Consider the following 21057-nt stretch of genomic DNA (forward strand, 5'->3'; position numbering starts at 1 on the left):
GGTTGCTCTGCCCCCTATAGGTTCTTGGAGGCTAGAATGCTACCCAGCCTGCAGAGGGGAATGAGAGAACACAGAAGGTTTGGGGTGAGGATAAGGCATGCACCAGGAAGTGGAATTGGCACTGCTGCCCATTTCTATTGGCCAGAGTGGAGTCACATGACCTCCCCAACTGCAAAGGATGCTGGGAAATGTAGTTCAACTTTCTACCCAGCCATATTTTTATGCTTCTCAGAGTGCTGAGCTTGGGCTGCTGTGTCTTAGCCTTTAGGCAACACACGGAACAGCACAATGCTGCAGGCCTGCGTGTAGATCTGAATGCTTCATACCTCCACTGGACTGTCCTGGGCCTTTCACCTGCTGCTTCTACTCTTTCCAGCTCTGGCCTTGATTCTTCGTCCTTCTTTCCCAACCAGCGGCTGGCTCATAGAACTTTCTCAGTGAGCGTTTGATGAGTGAATAATTGATAGAGGAACAGGCTGACCATGCCTCCTGCAGCACATGCAGTGATGAGGCCCAGTACTGGTGAGTCTGGCTGAAACCACAGAGCCAGACACAGGCCACAGGAGAAGCGACTGCCCCTCCCAGGGCACCCGGCCCCCAGCTGCGGGCACTGACTTAGCGAGTTTCCTACAGCATGCCACACCCTGTGCCAGCTCAGGGCTGCCTGAACTGCTAGGAGATGTGGACGGTCACAGCTCCTCATACTCAGGAGTGCTTGGGAAGCTCCAGGGAGTAGGTGATACGAAATGGGATCGTGCAGGATGAGGAGTTGTTTTCCAAGTGGGAGAAGGGAGATCCAGACAGAAGGAATGACATGTCCAGTGGCACAGAAGATGCCTCCCATTGTACGAGGGGCAAAACGGGGAAGAGGAGGAGCTACGGGGTCAGCTGGCCTGCACTAAAGGCCTGATTCTGCCATTGCCTCTCCTGGAGGGTCAGTTCTGAGCATTCGGTGAGTTAGCATGGGCACAGTGCCCAGCCCTCTACCTGGCCTCGCAGTGTCCCTGTGTCCTTGGGCACAGCCCAAGTCAGGTCTGACACAGCTCTCAGGCACGTTAGCATCCCATGGTGGACAGGGAAACTGAAGCTCAGGAGGCTCTGCTGCTCGCCACAGTCCCACAGCTGGTGGAGAAGAGGAGGAACTGGCCACTCCCCCGCATGGGGAGGCGGTGGCACGGGTTGGGGGCCACAGGACGGTGTTGGGCAGGCCATGTCCTGTGGGCTTTCCCTCCGGCATCCTGAGCACAACCCGGCTGGATCTGAACAACCCAGACCTTGGGTCCTCCTGCTTCAGCCTCCCAGATGCTGGGATTATGGGTGTGCGGCACCAGGCCTGGCTCCGGCGTCACAGGTCCAGTTGTTTGCTGTGCCTCGCCGCCCTCCCCACTCCCTGCCCGCTGTGGTCCGAGGCAGTAACAGGAAATGGGCCTCTCCTGGGCCTGGAGAGTCTGGTGCTGCTGGCGAAGCCTGGTGCCGTGAGAGGCCATGCCAGCCTCAGGACAGAGAGGACTGTGATGGATTAGTGACGTCTGTGGGGACACGGGACAGGCAGTAGCTCCCACTGCTGTCCCTGGGCCGTACACTGGAGACATATGTGGCGGAATGGAATGTGGGGGACCCAGCTGCCCACAGGGGAAGGACACAGTGGCTTCTGGGCCAAACTAGGCTCCCTGTCCAGTTCTCTCACCAGCAAGCAGAGGATATGTTTTAAGTTTTTAAGAAATGTTTTTTAATTCCAAGGGAAAGAGCTCTTTCACCACCTGAGTGCTGTGTGACACTGAGATGTCAGCGCCCGCAGGTCGAGTTGCTGCCCATGTGCCAGGCATTCTTGAGCACTGTCTCTGTGCCACGGGGATCACGGGACCCCCCACGCCGTGGCTGTCCACGGTCACCTGCCCTCAGCAGTTGGGGCCGCCAGAAGGGCACTGTGCTGTCCTAAGGCCTCCGTGCTTTCTACTCAGTACCCCAAGGACAAATACCGGGAAACTGTGCTGTGAGGAGATTTTCAGGGTGGATGGCAGGAGCGGCCTTTCCACAGGAGGGAATTTGCTTAAACTCAATCTCCAAGGTCAGGGGGGCCTGGCATAGTCATCCCTCACACACGCTCTCACTCCAAATATCAAACACCGTTTCTCAGCACTTCAAGAGCTCCTCCAGAGCTGGACATGGGCGTGCACTCCTGTAATCTCAGCATTAGGGAGGCTGAAACAGGAGGATCACTGTGAGTTCCAGTCCAGCTTGAGCTACAAAGTGAGTTCAAGCCCAGTCTGAACTACATAGCGAGACCCCATCTCGAAAAAACAAATCAAACAAAGAAAGAGCTCCTGTGGCAGAGTGGGCACTTGAGGCTGAGTTTCAGGACACAGGGGGGAGGTGGGGGACTGGGACTTGTTTTCTAGGGCAGGCAGGGTTGCCAGGTGGCCCACATCAAGTCCATAACCACGGGTTTGGGGCAGACAAGCACAGCAGCTCGAAGGAACCCCAGGCAGATGTCCCCTTCTCCAGGGAAGGCCGCGTAGGCCCCCTCCCCCGCTCTGTCTCCAACTCCTCGCATTCTGAGCCGTGCAGCACATCAGACCGGTGGCCTCCTCCACACACACGCCCACTCACTGCCCCGCGTGGGGCACCCTCGCCACCCGCAGCCTGTACAGAGTCCACCAATGGTGGCTGCAGGCTGCCACCTCCCCCGACCCTCCTGATGGCTTCCACAGGACAGCAAAGCAGTTAGGGGCAGGTACAGGTCAGCGTGCCGAGTGCTTCCCACTTGTCTTTTTTTGGTACTGGGGATTGAACCCAGGGCCTTCACACTGACCCACATCCCTAGGCCTATTTTTACTTTTTATTTTGAGGCAGGTAACTAAGTTGCTAAATTGTCAGTCTGGGTTCAAACTTGTGATCCTCCTGCCTCAGCCTCCCAGAGTGCTAGACACGACACTTCTTCAACCCTGTAACAACTCACGAGGGGGGGAGGGGTGGCAAGGTCATGATCCCATTTTAGAGACGGTGAAGCTGAGCCTGCTCCTTGGGGCCCCAACACCTTTCTGTGCTGCCAGACCATGTTGAGCCATGTCATGAGTCCCAGTGCAATGCTTCTGCCTCAAACGTCTCTCTGTGACAGCCCCAGTGCCCGGCACAGGGCCTGGTGTATTGTAAACATTTGGTAAATGATGCGTGAAAAAGAAAATGGAAAATTTAACCAGGAGCACAGGGCTAAAGTAATTTAAGCAGCAGTGGCCCGGGCTGGCGATGTGGCGAGAGCGTCCGCCTGGCGTGCGTGAGGCTCTGGGTTGCAACCCCAGCCCTGCAAAGACAGGAGTGCCCTGTGCCATCCCCGAGAACCGCACCGCGCATGTGGGACGCCTCCGGGCAGTCCTGGCCCCGCACCTGTGTGGGCGCTTTGCGTCTGAGTCACACAGCAACAATGAGTAGATGCGCGCTCCGGAAGAGCCCCACACAAGCCTGTGTGCTTGAACGCGGCCAGAAACTTTCCTGAAAGATTAAAACTGCTTTTTGAAGCATGAAACTCTTCCTTAATAAGAAAAGGCGAGTGGTTGAGAGTGTTGAGGTTGCTGGTTTCCCCTGCGGGTTCCTGTTCCCTGCAGAAGCAGGCCGGGCTGCACAGACGGCGGCACGCGGGCACGCGGGGCACGCGCAGACGCCCGTCTTGTCTCCGCAGGCCTCATCACGCTCATCGGCTGGGTGCAGGGCAAGCCACTGCTCAGCATGTTCACCATCGGGGTCAGGTAAGGTGCCCCAGCCGGGCCTTCCCTCGGGCCGAGCGGCTTTGCCCCTCAGGTCTTCCCTCAGCATCTGCGCGTCTATTTCCTCCCCGCACGCCGGCGGGCTCCGTCCTGCGAGGTTGCCGGGCAGGGGGACAAAGCAAACAGAGCAGCTTGTGCGTGCGCTAACGGCATCTCGGGTGAGAACACCGCAGAGGAAGCCGCTGCCAGAGGGATGACGGAGGGGGCGACAGCCGAGCAGGGGCCCAGGGGCCGGGGCGGCTTCTACATGGAGCTGAGGCAGGGAGCTGAGAAGGAGCCGGCTAGGGGAAGAGCAGGAGGGGCGGGCCCAGGGCAGGGGCAGGCCCAGGCTCAGGTGGCACCGCCCAGGGGGACCTGGCTAGGACACCCAGCTGGGCCCCGTGGGCAGCAGGACGTGCTGGCCTCAGGGACGGGTCGCAGGGCAGCTGGGGCCCCTCTCTCCCAGTCTAACCCCGCCACTGCAGTCCGCATCATGCCATGCCTGGCATCCTCCGGGCCTCCTTGGGTTGAGGCAGGGGACGTGGAATTGGGGCCCCCAGCTTGTCGCAGAGAAAGGGAGCAGGAGGCCAGTGGTGCTGAGGACTGTGTGGAGCTTAGGGTGACTGAGTGACATCCTAGAAGAGGAGATAGCCGTAGAACAGGGTTAAAGAGACCTCTGCATTTCTCACGAGATCTCGGGGCGCTGGCGCTGTGAGGCCCAGAGCAGTGACCAGCAAGGCTAGATGAGATGCTTCCCCCGGGATGGTGATGCCTGTGATCCCAGTAATCTGTGAGGCTGAGGCAGGAGGATCTCAAGTTCCAGGCCAGCCTGGGCCGCTCAGCAACTTAGTAGGATCCTGTGTCAAAAACAGTCAAAGCTTCCCCTAGTACAGACCCAGCAGGAGCAGAAGCAGAGGTCCCCATCCCTGTACCAAGGTGACGATGGCCTCGGGCAGGGCAGACCAGGGCAGAACCCTGCGCACCCCCTGGTCGAGTAGAGCACTGGGAAATCTCCCTGGCGGAATGGCAAATGCGACCAGGAGAAACCCCCAGTGCCGGAAAGACTACAAAAGGTTTCCAGGATGAGACCAAAAGCTCGGCCATCCATCCGCGCCCCCCATGCCATCTCATACCCCACGCTAATGCCCCTCCTGAACCTGGCCACCCACTTGATCACGGCAAAATTGCACCTGAGGGAAAACTCCCGCTTCCGCTTGTGATACTGAAAGGGCAAACATTTTCAATTCTTAGTGGTAAGTTCAAGTCACCCAAAGCCCCGAGCCAGAAAGTGGAATCCTCCGGCAGAATGGGCAGTGAGATTCTCCAAAGTAAATAAAAGGGGAGAGCCGTTCTTTTCAAGACTTTATCCTCATTCCTTCTGACATCCAAGGCGATCCAAGCAACTCGCTTTTCTGGTTCCGTTCTAATCTTTATTAGTTTGTGGATTAATCTTTTATCACCATGATGCCTCTGACGCCCTTTCCTTGCCTGGGGAGGAGCAGTGCCCTCCTAACCCTCTGCAAATGTTTGCTCAGCTGGTCTTGCCCACCTGTGCCATCAAACCAAAGACGCCGTCTCGCTGTCACCATGGAAACGGGGCATGGCCCCTTGGCCAACACCAGTGATCCTGGTTATATAACTGGTCCCGGAGAGGTCTGTTGTGTGGGTGAAAGGTCGCCTTGCATACAGTGCATGTTGCCATCAGGGCTTGCAAGGGAACAGACTTAATACAGGACGCATAATTTATAGGATTTTTTATAATATTCACTCAAAGAGTCTAATGCAGAAGAGTGCGGGAGATCTGTCCAGGCACTAGAGGCCCAAAGAATCCAGCTGGAGGCCTAGAGCCCATGACAATGTGTCCTATCAGTCTGTACCAAGGGTCTGAGTTGGGAAGGCCTGAAGGCCAGTGGTGGAAGCTAGAAAGTCTGTGCCAGTGGGATGAAGGGTCTGTGCTAGCAGGCTGAGGGATCTGCACTGGAGCCAGGCAGTGATACTCAAAGACCAGAGCTCCTTTAAAGAGAACCCCGGACATCCTAAGCGACAGTGAGGACCTGAGCTCCTCTGACGATAAGAACAGCTGAGCTCATATCAGGAAAACCAGTGAGACAAGCTTCTCTAGGAGATTCAACAGCACCATCTTCCCCGCCAGTTCTCTTGTTACGCTATTGGCAACAACCCTCAGGTGGGCTCCACGCCCAGCACTACGCTCGCTCAGCTGAGGTGGGCGTTCCAAGTTGACCATTAGTTTATCCACCGCAGTACGCTTCTCTACATCCTAGCGCAGGGGCTGGGGACGTGGCTCAGTGGCAGAGTTCTTGCCTTGCATGACCAGTGCCCTGGGTTCCATCCCCAGCACCACCAAAAAAGAAAAGAATCTATGTCTTAGCTCCTCCGGCGGCGGCCCTCAGCCCTCTCTGTCAGTTGCACACCAGATGGTGGCGTCAGCTTAGACCCAGGGAAGTGCGGTGGCCGCGCGTGACTGGGTGACACGCGCTTCTTCGCCGGGGTGCACCCTGTGCCAGGCCAGCTTGGGCCGGACCTTTTGTGCATTCGCTCGTCACACTGCTCACCATGGCAGACGGTGGCCAAGGCCGTTCGGCTGGACGCCCTGGAACAGAAGGTGACAAGCCGCCCGGGTCCAGACGCAGCCAGAAGTTATGATTTGCTGAACGCTTTCCTTTTAACAAAGTGGACTTTGTCGCAGTGTTTAAAAATTGGGACTTTGCTTTAAAAAGACTCTGGGCCCTTTCAGCTCCCACACCCCAGTCACCAGCGGTCACAGCCTGCCTGTCTCTGAGTCCAGCTGTCGCATGAACGGGTCACGCACTCCATGGCCTTTGTGCCTGTCTGTTCACACCCAGCCTGCATGTTTTGAAGATTCATCCATATTGTAATATGCTAGCAGAACCTCGTTCCTTTTCATGGCAGAATAGTTTTCCACTATATGGATAGATCCTATTTTTCCATCTGTTTGTTGATGACTAACTGGGTTGTTACAGTTTCTTTTTATATTTATTGCTTAACTGTTTTAAAGTAAAAGTTTAAGCAAGCATCAAGGTAGAATAGTGAGGTGAACACCAGCTGTGCTCTGTAGGCTTCCACAGTTACCAACTGCAGCGGTCATCTTTGACCTGGGTCCACCCCAGCGTATCCAAAGCAGGCCCCAGGCCTGGGCTATCTGACCACTCCAGAGTTAGACCGTGGACATTGTGAGCCTCAGTGGGCCTCAGCCCCACGTCACTTCCCCAGGGAAGAGAGACAGGTTACAAAGCCCACCAGACACAGCTGTGGGAAGCTGGATCTCGTGGTACAGAGGAGTCAGAGGGCTGGGAAGGAGCGAGCAGACCCCCAAAACAACCTATCCAGTGCCCAGCACCTCCACTTTGATGTCCTCGCCCAGCTTCCTCAGAGCAAGTACTGACCCAGGACCCAGGGAGGATGATCAGGATGCCCAACTGCCACTTCCAGCTTGTTGCCTGATTCTGGAAATTCTTTCGGACCCAAGGACTTTCTCTAATATATGAGAATAATTTAAATGCAAAAGCATTTCAAGAGACCTTGACAGACACTAACTCATGCTAAGGTGTGACTGTCTGATAGGAGAGGTTCCTTCCCCAAGGAAGGGGGAGGCTCCTGGCACAGGTGTTGAAAGGGAGGCCAGGTGCTCGGCGGGACTGGGAATTGAGGCTATGACAGGGATGCTGGGGAACACACGAATAGCTTGCCAGCCCCAGTGGGGAATCGCACCGTCCTGAAGCGCAAGCTCAACGCGGCGTGTGGCCCCTTCCCTCCACCCAGCCTGGCCGTGGCAGCCATTCCCGAGGGCCTGCCCATCGTTGTCACGGTGACGCTGGTGCTGGGCGTGCTGCGGATGGCCAAGAAGCGCGTCATTGTGAAGAAGCTGCCCATTGTGGAGACCCTGGGTGAGGGGCTGTCTGCGGCTGTCACGCGTGGGACAGAGGGAGGTGTGCTGGCAGCCTCTGGTCCGTGAGCTGATGTTTTGTGGTACCAGGCTGCTGCAATGTCATCTGCTCTGATAAGACGGGGACTCTGACCGCCAACGAGATGACCGTGACCCAGCTGGTGACATCCGACGGGCTCCGCGCAGAGGTGAGCGGAAGCCTGCCGCAGCTCTAGGAGGTGACAGGGAGGAGCCCTGGGGTCGCGCTGCCACCTGCAGTCCTCCCGGCACAGGGGCGGCGCCTGCTGCTTGCTTTCTGTTCCCGCGCCCTGGGCACTGCTGTTGGCTCCTGGGCGATTCTGCGTCCTCATCTTTTTCCCCGTGAAGCTTTGCAGAGAAAGGGTCAGCAAATTCCAGCCCCAGGCTGGCTTTAGGGGGTGAAGTTTTCTTGGTGCACTGCGACGCCCACCTGTGGCTCCACCACTGGCTGCTTCCCTGCCCCGGGGCAGTTGTGGTGTGACAACCCAGGTGCAGGAAACCCCTGTTCCCTGTCCTGACGATCATCCCCTCCCAGGCCAGTAACCCTCAGGAAACATCTTCCTGTGTGGGGCTACGGCCCTGGGGCGGACCCTGGTGGACACTCTGGGTGACTTGAGGCCGCACCCCCGCTCCCGCCATGCCTGCAGGTCAGCGGAGTTGGCTACAGCAGCAAAGGGACCGTGCGTCTTCTCCCGGCCAAGGAGGTCATCAAGGAGTTCGACAGCGTCTCAGTGGGGAAGCTCGTGGAGGTGAGGACGGCAGCGCTGCGGTGGCATACGCGTCACAGATAGGCTTGCAGGGGTCTCCCCGTGGAACACCATGGCCGGACCCGTGGGCTCTGGGCGACCACCCAGTCCCTCCCCAGGGTTAGGCTGTCATGCTGCTGCCAATGTGGCCCTGAGGCAGATGGACAGTGGGGGTGGGGACAGGGGAGCAGGACACTGCTGCCAGACTCAAGAGACCCCACAAAGAAAGGCTCCGTGGATGCTGGAAACCAGCACGCAGCAGACGCCCTGCCGCTGTGGAGACTTTAACATTAGGCGTAGCCACCTTCGCACAAGCGGGCCTCCCTCCTGCGAGGCAGGTGTCCCACCCCAGCCCCGTGATCAGGCAACGCTCGCAGAGCCTAACTTTCCTATGGCCCGGGGTGAGCTCAGGGGCCCAGGGTGTGGCGTCCGGAGCTGACTGCAGACTTCCTGAATCTTTCAGGCGGGCTGTGTGGCCAACAACGCCGTCCTCAGGGGGAACACAGTGATGGGGCAGCCCACGGAGGGAGCCCTGCTCACACTGGCCATGAAGGTGGGTGCAGCGGGCTGGTGCGGGAACACTGCACCTTGGGAAGTCCTGCAGCTCTCTAAGCCCCACCCAAGGCTCCAGGAGGGTCCCCTAGCACCCTGTGGCTCAAACCCTGAGCAGATACAAGGAGACGCCAGCGGTGGTTGTGGGCTCCGTGACTCCACAGAACAGAGCCTGCCCCGCGCCTCCTGGAGGGTGTGGCACACAGCACAGGCACGTTTACGGGTGGGGGACAGTCGAGCTGTGGGGTAACTGGCCTAGCAGCCATCGCAGCACACACACGACAGGCCTGGCAGCGCCCGGAGCAGGCAGCAAGGCCACCACAGGGACTCGGGCCCTCCAGGAAGCTGCTGTCCCGTGTTCTACCGGGGAGGTTCAACAGTGACCTTGGGATCTGACGCGGCACAAGAGAACAGAGCCGTTTTTTCTGAGTGGGACATTTGAAAACAAGCGGCTGAGGGCTGGGATGTCCGCTTGGTGCACGCTGAGTGACCAAGTAGCCCCAGCAGACCGCGTGCACCCAGAGACTGGCTTTGGCCAGCTCCGCAGAGCACGCCGTCTCCTCCCCCTAGATGGACTTGGGTGACATCAAAGACACATACGTGAGGCAGAAGGAAATCCCGTTCAGCTCCGCACAGAAGTGGATGGCCGTGAGGTGCCACCTGAAGAGTGAGGTGAGTTTGGGGTGCTCCTCCTGCACCCCTGGTCCCCCCATAATGCAGCCAGTGGTGGCCACTGAGTCACGTCCCCAGCATCACGCCGGCCCTGGAGCCACCTCACAAGTCCTTCCCGTACGTCCCTGTGCTGAGCTCTCCGCGTGTCAGGTTAGCTCACTGCGTGTCACACGGAGGACACAAAATCCCTCCTCACTGACAGGGCACCCAGAGCCACACCCAACAGTGACTGACAGGCTGACACGCGCACGTGTGTGCGCAGAGACCCAGGCCTGGGCACGCGTGTTGTCGGTGACAAGAGGGACACGCTCTGAACTGTCCGTGCTGCTCAGGGCAGGAGGGTTGCGCTAGTTTTTCTTATATTTGCCCTTTTAGATATCTTGCAGCTTTTCAGACATCTTCCATGGAAAAAGCATTTCGAGCAGCGGACCCCTCCCCCAGCCTGCCTCTTCCCTGGGACCCAGCGCGCCGTGGGCATAGGTCAGGTCTCCCCTCCCGTTGCAGGTCCTCCCGGGTCCCTCGAGGGGACTTGCGAGGTCCAAGTGCCTCAGAGAGTTATGGATTCTCACTACGCAGTCAAAATTTGTTGCCACCAAAGACAGTGGGAGAGGGGGACGGGACAGGCGGGCCGTCTGGGCTGTCCGCAGGGGACCTGAGATGGAAACTCTTTGTGACTCGACCCCTCCTCTCCCAACCCGCCCCATGGAGGTGGCACCTTTCGCTGGCCGGCACCCAGCATACTGGACCCCAGCCCCCCACTCACAACACCGTGGGGCAGTTTTCAAAACCAGGTCCTGGTGTCTGTGACTGGCTTTTATTTCCCTCATCTTTCCCGTGAGGCTGGCCTTTCTGTGCCAGCTAACAGGATGCCACTCACCGTGCTGGCTGTGCCCAACCGTGAGCCAGCGGGCACTGCTCATGTTGGCCGCTGACCCAGCGCTGCCCACAGGGAGCTGAGGGCCTAGCCTGTAACACAGCACCTGTTTAACAAGCACACGGGACAAAAGACCCGCTGTTCATCCAGGTTCACTCCCAAGCCCACAAGTCCTTGGGACAGTGGTCTAGACAAAGTAGCTGGCAGCCTCCACTTTCTGAGTGTACAGGTTGCCCCGGTGACATTAACAAGGGCACCTCATGGAGAAAAGGGTAGCAGTCAAAGATCAAGTTCATTCTTTTTATGGGTTGCGTAGTATTCCATTGTGTGGATTCTGTGACTTACTAATTTGTCCTGTATCCATAAATAGCACAGTCTGCAATAACACCATTGAGAGCATTCCTAGGTGTGCAGAAGGAGGTGACAGTCACCTCGTGCAGAGGCACCCCTGACCGTGGAGTCTTCTTTTTGTCTTTTCCAAGGACCAGGGAGACATTTACTTCATGAAGGGGGCCTTTGAGGAGGTGATCCGCTCTTGCACCACATACAACAATGGCGGCATCGCCCTGCCTCTGACACCCCAGCAGGAGACGTTCTGCCTGCAGGAGGAGAAGAGGATGGGGTCGCTCGGCCTGCGGGGTCAGTGTGGGGTCGGTGCGGGCCTGGCCTAGGGTTCTGAGCTGGTGGAACCTCGCCAGTGGGCAGTGTTGGCCCAGGGTCCTGGATGACAGGTGGGCAGCTTGGGGTTGGCGAGCTGCAGCCCCTGTTCCTCCCCATACACTAAATGCCACCTGCCTGTCCAGTGCGGTCAGGGACCACGGCGGACACCACAGACACGGACCTCTGGCAGGTTAGGGGGTGAGGCTCCCACGTGGCCCGGGCCACCACATCCACTCCTGCTCCCAGGCTGGGCCCCGCCTGTGCCGGGCACTGAACGGAGTGCCCATTGGGGCAGCGGCCTGGATTGTGCCAGGCTGCCGCAAGGCCCCCACGAGGTGGGGGACTCACCGGGGACACTGACCACCGCATGAACTGGTCCTGGGCCTCCAAGGACACAGGGTTGGTGGCCGAAGCTGGTGAGACCCTCAGTGTCCCCCGAAGTTACACGTGAGCTTTTTGCATTTACCGAGGGGCCCATCTCCTCTGGCTGGCCTCGGAGAAAGCCTGTGTGTCTTGCAGGCCAGGGGCCGGCGGGGTGACCGGAAGGACTGTCCTCAGCCAGGGAGTGGACGGAGCACCTACTATGCGCCAGGTCCCCAGAACGCTGGGGCTGTGCGGTGTTTCCCTATTTACACAGAGATGAAGGTGACCAGGCTGAAGGCAGCTAGGAGGAAAGTCCAGGGACAGCAGCACAGAGCAGGAGTGAAGTCCCTGGTGTAGAGGGACTGCAGAGTTCCAGGAACAAGGGGACAGTAGGCCTGTATAGCCCCCCAGGGAAGGGGTGGCACTGGTTTTACTAGCAAATGCCAGCAGCCCTATCAGCATACGGCACCAGCATAATCAGCAGTGGCATAATTAGCACACTGGAACTGGTGTAATTAGCACATGGACTTGTTGTAATTGGCACACAGCACTGGTGCAATTAGCACAAGGGTACTGGTAATTAGCACACGGAATTGGTGTAATTAACACCCAGCACTGGTGTCAGTAGAGGATTCTCAGTCGCAGCCCACTTCAGGTGTCAGCAAGGTGACACAGGCCGGTACTTAGCTGCCACCTTTCAGATCACTTGGCCCCCAGGGGCGCATGAGTTTGGTGCCCCTGAAAACAGGGTCCATGGCCAAGACAGGACCACAGGCAGAGCCCTCTCCCTGCGGCGCTCTGGAGGGAGCTGTTCTTCGCCTCTGGTAGCTGCTGCCACACCTGCTGGAGGTAACAAGACATGGAGCAGGTGCAAATCACAGCCGCCCCACCCCGCCCCTCACAGGCTCTGTGGCCTCCCTCACTGGGCGAGAGGGTCTCTCGGCCACACGAGGCTAAGTCCTGTCCCCGGCCCTCCTCCCTGGCTCAAGCACTCGGTGTCAGGGGCTGCTGGGAGGGTCTGCCAGTCTGGGAGTGTGGCACCCTGGCCCTCGCAGATGGGACCCAGGCCGCAGGGGGGCTGGCCGGCCCCAGTGACCCGCGGGTCTCGCCTCTCCGCAGTGCTGGCGCTGGCGTCGGGGCCCGAGCTGGGGAGGCTGACGTTCCTGGGGCTCGTGGGCATCATCGACCCCCCGCGGGACGGCGTGAAGGAAGCGGTTCGGGTGCTGACCGAGTCGGGGGTGTCGGTGAAAATGATAACAGGAGACGCTCTGGAGACGGCCTCGGCCATAGGTAATGGGGCGACGGGCAGGGATCGCCCTCCTGCACCTGGCACCGCCACTGCCAGTCTGTCCTCAGGGAGAGCCAGCCCAGCTCGAGTGCTTGGAAAAGACCCGAGATCGCAGATCAGTGTCCCACCACTCTGCCTCCCCAGCGGTCTCTGCTTCCAAGACACCGACAGAGCCTCCAAAAGGGGCACAGGTGTCCTCATATAAACTGAGGACCTACTGTGTGTTGGCCTCATCTCGCCTTCACAGGCAGCGGCGGGTACAGTGTGCTGTTTCAGTCCGGCTCCTGCCACGAGCCACACCCCCTTGGGAAATCACTGAGCTCTCTGACCCTCGGTGTCTTCATCGGCAGAGGACAGGCAGGTTTGCTCCTGCCACGCCCGGGGTGCTCATTCTGCAGGCTGCAGCACGCTGGCTTTGAGACAGCCTTGTGCCATAAGGGCAGGGGCTTCAGAAGCAGGCAGACCCACCTCAGGTCCTGGCATTGCTGCCTACAGTTTCTGTGTCCTCATCTTTAAACTGGGCAGCATGAGGCTTTGTTGTGAGTGCTGTGGGTGGAGCCCAGATCCTGGTAACATAGTAACATCCTGGTAACATCCTGGTAACATCCTGGTAACATAGTAGGTGCTCAGTAAACAATATCCATTGTAGTTTTATTTCCATCATTCTCTGCTGCCAAGATGGAGAAGGACGTCAGGTAGGTGGGGTGATAGGTGGGGGCGGGAACCACTCCCAGGGCTTGAGCGAGCCCCCAGTGTGGATTCTCCTGCAGGAAGAGACATCGGTCTGTGCAAGGGGAAGCTGAGAGCCATGTCCGGGGAAGAAGTGGAGAGCATGGAGCCGGATGTGCTGGTGGGCTGCATCCGAGAGGTGGGTTCCACCCTGACGGCCTGCGCTCCCATTGCTGGGAAATGATGCCTGGTACCCACAATGAAAGGGGAGAGCTGTGACTTGGCTCGTGGTTACAGATGGTTCAGTCCATGGCCAGCGGGCTCCATGAGGAAGAGTGTGGTGGGGGAAAGATACTTAGTTCATGGGGATTAGGAAGCAGGGCAGGGAAGAGTGCTAGAGAGGAAGGGATGAGGGACCGGGCATAGAGCCCAAGACCACACACCATGACCCACCCAGACACAGTCCAGCGGCTTCATGCAGCTGAACCCCCAGGCCAGGACAGGAGTTGGGGGGTGCCAGTCTCCACATGCGTTGACTACTCTTTTGCATTGCTGTATCCAGGTGTCTGTGTTCTTCCGGACCAGCCCAAAGCACAAGCTCAAGATCATCAAGGTATGCCAGGCAAGGGCACAGCTGTGCTGCGGTCACAGAGCCCCAGGCACATGGCTCTAGGACCTCACAGGTCCCTCGGTGACATCCAGGATGGGTGGTGGCTCCACACCCTTACTATTCTCTGGGTTCAGGGCACAGGCACTGTCCCTGTGCCCACAGCCCTTGGCCAGAATGCTGCCAGTTGGCCAGCTTTAGATGCGAGGGATGCTGGGAAGTGTCACCTCTGGCAGGGCAGACCCATGGCCAGCTAATGTGGGGAGGACTGAGGGCCAAAGCCAGACTCTCTGGCAGCTGAGCTTTGTCCATGTTAACTGGAGGTTTTGCCTTGTTGGTTTTTGGTGTTTTTAGTATGGCAGGGTAAATCTCTATACAAGTGGCTCTTTAAAAACATGTAACATTCACAGGTACCTCCTGGCTCAGGTCTTAGGGACCAGGGTGACCTCACTGGCCTCTGCCTGTAGCTCGGCATCCTCCTGTCCCTTGACTTCACTGGGCCTCGCCACAGCCTGCTTGAACCAAGGATAGCTGCCCTCAGTAGGGGGGAAACGGAGGCAGAGAGGCTCACGGGCTGCAGGAGGAGCTGGTGCAGCATCAGGAAGGGGTCTGGATAGGGGTTCTTGGCTGTGGCCCCACTGTCCATGCTTCCCACAGGCGCTGCAGGACTCGGGGGCAATCGTGGCCATGACGGGGGATGGTGTAAATGACGCAGTCGCCCTGAAGTCTGCAGACATCGGGATCGCCATGGGGCAGGCAGGGACAGACGTCAGCAAAGAGGCCGCCAATATGATCCTGGTGGACGACGACTTCTCGGCCATCATGTAAGCACACGTTAGTTGTAAAAACTCCAGGTTAACCTGCAAAGGAGGCTTCTCTTAGGCTAGGCGTCACAGTGCATGGCTATAATCCAGACGCTCTGGGAGGCTGAAGCAGGAGGGTGGCAAATTTAAGCCCAGCCTATGCAGCTCAGTGGGACCCTCTCAAGCAGCACAGGGTGAAGGCCCAGGGTTCATTCTCCCGCACCAAAAAGGGGAAGAGACGCACCGTAAGAATCCTGAAAATGGCCAGCGTGGTGGCGCACGCCTGTGATCCCAGCAGTCAGAGGCTGAGGCAGGAGGAGCGCCGTGAGTCTGAGGCCAGCCTGAAATACACAGAGACCCTGCCTCAAAAAAACCAAACCAAACAAAAATCCTGAAAAGGCTTTCCTCTAGTTAAAAAAGTCATAAAATGCAGTGCATATACAGCATTATGCTTTCAGATCTTTTGCAAGTTTTTAATAAAAATGGGAGGGTTGACAGTTTCTACTCCTGGGTGACTCCGGAGAGCTATCTGCAGACATGGTGGGTGACATTTCCCATCCTCCTTTCGCTGTCTCCTGGATCTAATGCTCTAGGTTCCTGGTTTTGCCACCTCAAGCTGGTAACTAAGCACTAAGCACTAAGCACTCAGCACTAAGCACTCAGGGTGCTGGGCAGTGATGGGGTACTCTAGGTCTAGCCGGAGGCAAGCACAGGGACTGCATGCAGGGCTGGGGCAGCTCAGGGACCCATCCCCAGGGCCGAGGGGGTCACACCTGGCTGGTCATCGCTGCAGGCCTCCCCCGCTCCCCCGTCCCTTACAGGAGCGCAGTGGAGGAGGGGAAGGGAATCTTCTACAACATCAAGAACTTCGTGCGGTTCCAGCTGAGCACGTGAGTGCCGGCACTGGGGCCCAGGCCGCTGAGTGCTGAGGGGCTGAGCGGGGAGGGGCAGGGAGGCTGACGGCTGCCTCTTCGCTGTGCCCCCAGGAGCATCTCGGCCCTGAGCCTCATCACGCTGTCCACCGTGTGCAACCTGCCCAGCCCCCTCAACGCCATGCAGATCCTGTGGGTCAACATCATCATGGACGGGCCGCCAGCACAGAGGTGAGGGGGCCCGCCGACTCCCTCCTCCTGGGCTGTCTCTGTGAGTGTGATGTCCGTCCCTGAGAGGCCCACCAGCTTCTCAGAGGCGGGGCTTTTGTCCTGTGCCCAGCTGGCCGAAGAGCAGCTGGAGGCCTGTGGGTCAGGGTGCCACTGTGTTTGCTCAGGCAGGAGCACTGTCTCGAACATGGCTGCACCACGGTCCCCTGGGGGTGCTGCTTTTATCACCAGGACAGGGCCAAGGGAGACAAAGGCCTGGCTTGTGTCCCCACAGCCAAGGAGAGCAGGGGCTGCCCCTGCCCAAAATCACCCCGGGGAGCTTCAGGCCAGGCTGGACCCCAGGGGCCCGGGCAGAGCTGGCGCCCACACCCTTGGCAGGGCGGACCCCATGTGCCCGCGGGGTTGGCAGAGGTGATTGTGGCTCCTGCCCCTGAGGAGGGCGGAGCAGGGTCCTGTGTCCCCCGGGCCCCGGGGTTAGGGAGAATTCACCCAGTCCCGAGCTCCCGGGCCACAGGAAGGTGCCAGGGTCCTTGCTCTCTGGGGACAGAGGTGGCCACGTGAGGGTGGAGAAGGTGCAGCTGCCCGTCACAGGGGGTAGGCCCTGGGGCACCACCCTGGGGCACCTGGCAGGAGCCTGGGATGGGAGAGGGCGGGATGACCTGGGGTGTCTGGCCCAGGAGGCTGGAGTGTGACCCATTCGAGGGTCCTGGCGTCTCTCAGTGTCGCCTGTCTTGTTCGGAGCAGCTTGGGGGTGGAGCCCGTGGACAGGGACACCCTGGGGCAGCCGCCGAGGAGCCTGGAGGACACCATCCTGAGCAGGGCCCTCCTCCTCAGGATCCTCATGTCGGCCGCCACCATCCTCAGCGGGACCCTCTTTGTCTTCTGGAGGGAGGTGAGCGGCCTGCAGGAGCGGTCACTGAGCGCCAGGTGGGGCAGGCGCTGGGGCGGGAGCGGGAGGCAGGGGCGGGCGCCCGCGGTGCGGCAGCGCGTCCCAGGACGGGGGCATGCAGGATGAGAGAGTGGAAGATGTGGGCTTCCTCCTCGGGACAGGAGGTCCCTGCTTTATGGGCCCCAGGAACAACTGAAAACTGAAGGATGCTCCTGCCCCGTCCCCTGGGGACACCACGTGGGTGACTGTTCACAGCCCAGAGGCTCAGGGAGACACTGAACGAACTGGGAAAGGAGGCAGGGGACGGGGCACCTGTGCGGGCTGGAGGACACCCGCTGTCCCATCTGGGCCCTTCTCGGCCTCCTCCCTGCCCGGGACACACACGGGTGTCCGGGTCCCCGGGAGCCTGTGTCCCCGGGAGCCCGAGTGGGACGCGTGGGACGCAGGGCTCAGCCCGTCCCCTCCTCCGTTTAGACATACGCGGGGCAGGCCAGGCCTGAGGAGCTCTGGCAGCAACGGTGGCTCCCACTGGGCAGGGAGGGCTGAGGCACGAGCGGCCATGACCTCCCGGCCGGGCTTCCCTGGGGGCCACAACCTCGTGGGAGCGGCCGCCTTCTGGGGCCGTGTCTCTGAGCCCGGGCTCTGCCCTCTGTAGCACCGGGCGGGGGCGGCAGCACAGCCGGGGTGGGCGTCGATGAGACCCAGCACGGCTGAAGCAGCCACCAGGGGGGCGAAGGGCGCCTGTGAGGCCTCCTGGTTCGTCCCTCCGGGGCGGGGGGACCGACCCTGACCCTCCACCTCCCGGGTACCTGCGTCCCAGGTCCCCGAGGACAGAGCCAGCACCCCACGCACCACCACCATGACCTTCACGTGCTTCGTGTTCTTCGACCTCTTCAACGCCCTGACCTGCCGCTCTCAGGTGAGCCGGGGCCACCGCACCCCCTGCCCGGCTCCCCTTCCTCCCCACAAGGCCCAGCCCAGATCTGGCAGCACAGAGCAGGGGACAGGCATGGAGCCCGCCCAAGCGGAGGTCCCCTTTCTCCCCACAGACCAAGCTGATCCTGGAAATCGGCTTCCTCAGGAACCGCATGTTCCTCTACTCGGTCTTCGGGTCGCTGCTGGGCCAGCTGGCCGTCATCTACGTCCCGCCCCTGCAGAAGGTCTTCCAGACGGAGAACCTGGGGGCCCTCGGTGAGCCGCTGGGACCGGAGGGCAGGGTACTGGTCCCCTCGAAGGGCAACTCGTGCCTGAGTGTCTGCCCTGAGCCCCCACAGGGTGGCAGGGTGACCCACAGGGACACAGAACATGAAGCCCAGGAGGTCACCTCACCGGCCGGGCCCTGGGCTTGTGTGACATCAGCTCACCCACAGACAGGGAGCGGGGCCACCACCCTGCTAGCTGAAGGGAACTCAGCTGAGCACCTCTGGTGTGGAACTAGGGGCTCCCCTGAGTCCTCAGCCAGGCGGGCAGGAGTGACGTCCCTCAGCCTGTAGCAGAGGACAGGAGCAGGCCCAGGGGCCGAGTACCTCCCTATCCGGCCCAAGCTGCCCTTGGCCACTGCCACCGGGGAACAGAGGGCAGAGGGGTCTGGGGAGGCAGCCTCCCATGGGAGAGCCCCGGGGTGCTGCGGCTTTGGCCCCACTCCCCAGAGTTCTGAGAGGGTCAGTTCCGTGAGGCTGGACAGACGGGACCACAGGGATTCAACCCCAGGGTCCAGCTGAGGTTCCAGACATACCAAAAGGAACCAAACCTGCTGTTGAAGGGACGCTTCCACAGTGGGGAGTCGGAGCCCGGGAGGGGCCTGGGCACCCCATCCTCCATCCCGGCTACGTTACCCAGAGGACAAGGTGGGGGCAGGCTCCGCGTGCCTCGCCTCAGGGACAGGGCCGACCCCTCCTCCCGCGCCTCCCGCAGATCTGCTGTTCTTAACTGGACTGGCCTCATCCGTCTTCATCTTATCGGAAGTCCTGAAGCTCTGCGAGAAATACTGCTCCTGCACCGGGAAAGCCCAGCAGCCGGCCGAGGACCCCTGACCGCGGTGCTGTCCCATGTCTGTGGCCTGCCCTGGCCAGAGTCACCTTCACTGTCTCTGCTGGCCTGGAAAACCTTCCGGCTTCCTGGGCGACCCCGGAGCCCAGCTGTCCAGCCCCTCGCGCCGGGCTCTGGGACGCAGGGAGGAGCTGAAGGCAAATGTTGTGCTATTTATTAAATCACAATGGTTTTTATTAAGCTCACTGGTCAGGTCTTTGTAGCACAGCGGCCGCAGGACCATGGGAGCCATCGCTGGCCATCCCGAGGCCTCGCTGCTGCCTCAGACGGCGAGGGTGGGCGCTTTTTGCAAAGTGCTATGACACAGGCTGCTGATTATTTTAGCTTTGCTCCCCGGCACCAAAAAACAAAACAAAAAACACCAAAGCATGATTTACACAAAACCTAACTTTCTCACTTACACACACTGAAGGATACGCACAGCCAAGCGAGCTCACGCAGAACAACAACGCTCAAGTGCAGAGACGGCTCAGCATCTGCAAACCCATTCACCTCGTGATAACCAAGGCAGGAAAACAAAACCCAGCTTTTCACAAAATGCAACCCACACTCCTGGCAGAAATCCTTCATAATTCGCAAGAGAAAAAGCGAAGGCTGGCACTGTGCTGAATGACCGAACCCTAGATCATGATGGCGAACCCATGGCACGTGTGCTGCAGCAAGCTGTTTATATCCCTGAAAGTGCTAAAAGGTTCGCCATCGCTGGCCTGTGAGAGCAGAAGGAAGGATTTGCTAAGCAATGGGTTGAGAAATGACACAAGATGAAGACCTTGGAAGAATGGGGAATTATCCTCATCTCTAGGAGCATCACTGTCAGGCTCCAAACTCCTAGAGTTTTGATAAATTGTCACACGCATGGCTGTAGCGTTTCCCACAGGGAGATCTCTCGTGCCTCATCACAGATGCATGTTCCTTCTCCAGACTCAGGGAGTGCAGCCCCACACTGCATGTTTTGAAAAGCCCTCTAGCCGGGTAGCTGGGCGTGGTGGCACACACCTGTAACTCCAGCACTCAGGAGGCTGAGGCAGGAGGATCTCTTAGAGTTCAAGGCCAGCCTGAACTGCATAGCGAAACCCTGTCTCAAAAAGACAAAAAAAAAAAAAAACCCTCTAGGTACCCTGATGTGTACTCAGGGTTGAGAACCACTGGATGGAACAACTCAGGTAGTTGAGCCAACCCTCCAAAAGTCAAGAGCTTCCCTCTGTCCACATAGCCAATGGTCAGGAGAAGAGAGACTGGCAAACCAGTGACTGACATTACCAGTCACCAGTGTGAAATGCAGATCACTGTAGCAGACGACCCTGAAAATACCCTGCCAGCTCTCGGCAGTGGTCACAGTGCCGCCAAAGCCCGGGAAAACCTGCACATGCCACCCGTGGGAATTCCCTCCAACAGGAGGCAGGAAATAGCTCTTCTAGCTTCCTAACCACAGAATTCCACTAACTAAAACGTGAGAAACTTAATTTCATTCAGAAATTCAGCTGATGAGAAAGTAACATTTCAAGTCAGGAAAAGATGTAGTATTTAACATAAAAAATCGGACTTTATTTTGGGGTGAGATAGTGGTATATTTGAAAAATGCATTTTGAAAGAACCAAAGATGCAGAAATAGAAGCCACAAAGGTAGGAGAAAATCTCTTGTACTATTTTTCTCAGAGTAGAGGAGGACTTCCGAAACAAACTACATCCCAAAAATCTCCAGAGGAAATGCCAGCCAATGTGACACAAAATTTATGTACAGAAAAATGCCACAAAGTCAAACCAACTGGAGAAATATTTACCATATGCAGCAAATGCTATTATGCTTCAAAAAAAAAGCATTCTTCAGGATACAAAAACATTTTTAAAAAGTAGCTATTCTACACACTAATAATGAACTAGCTGAGAAAACCAAGACAATTCCATTTGCAACAGCTCTGAGCAAAACCAACTTAATCAAAGAGGTGAAAGACCTACAAAGAAAATTACACAACACTGAAGAGAGGAACTGCAGATGCTACGAAAAGGAACGCTCTCCCTTGTACACGGATCAGCAGAATATTTTTAAAATGGCTACATTACCAAGAATGATCTACAGATGCAGGGCAATCCCCATCAAAATG

General features: G+C 58.4%; 1 protein-coding gene across 2 annotated transcripts in view; it reads left to right on the forward strand.

Moving 5' to 3' along the window:
* Nucleotides 1-19135, forward strand: part of Atp2c2 (ATPase, Ca++ transporting, type 2C, member 2) — a 47272-nt gene extending 28137 nt beyond the window's left edge. Inside the window, exons 11-27 of one of the 2 annotated variants that reach the window (XM_005410958.2) lie at nt 3677-3743; nt 7542-7666; nt 7756-7853; nt 8331-8432; nt 8893-8982; nt 9552-9653; nt 11010-11166; nt 12670-12840; nt 13609-13706; nt 14070-14120; nt 14772-14938; nt 15711-15807; nt 15904-16020; nt 16762-16909; nt 17727-17825; nt 17956-18097; nt 18821-19135. In XM_005410958.2, the coding sequence (XP_005411015.1) occupies nt 3677-3743; nt 7542-7666; nt 7756-7853; nt 8331-8432; nt 8893-8982; nt 9552-9653; nt 11010-11166; nt 12670-12840; nt 13609-13706; nt 14070-14120; nt 14772-14938; nt 15711-15807; nt 15904-16020; nt 16762-16909; nt 17727-17825; nt 17956-18097; nt 18821-19115 (2126 nt within the window). In that variant the 3' untranslated portion in view covers nt 19116-19135. The remainder of the gene's footprint in view (nt 1-3676; nt 3744-7541; nt 7667-7755; nt 7854-8330; nt 8433-8892; nt 8983-9551; nt 9654-11009; nt 11167-12669; nt 12841-13608; nt 13707-14069; nt 14121-14771; nt 14939-15710; nt 15808-15903; nt 16021-16761; nt 16910-17726; nt 17826-17955; nt 18098-18820) is intronic. The other variant, XM_013507971.1, reaches the window with a different exon arrangement.
* The last annotated feature ends 1922 nt before the right edge of the window (nt 19136-21057 follow it).

This window comes from Chinchilla lanigera, unplaced genomic scaffold, assembly GCF_000276665.1.
Source record: "Chinchilla lanigera isolate Chin_1 unplaced genomic scaffold, ChiLan1.0 scaffold00140, whole genome shotgun sequence".
NCBI lineage: Eukaryota > Metazoa > Chordata > Mammalia > Rodentia > Chinchillidae > Chinchilla > Chinchilla lanigera.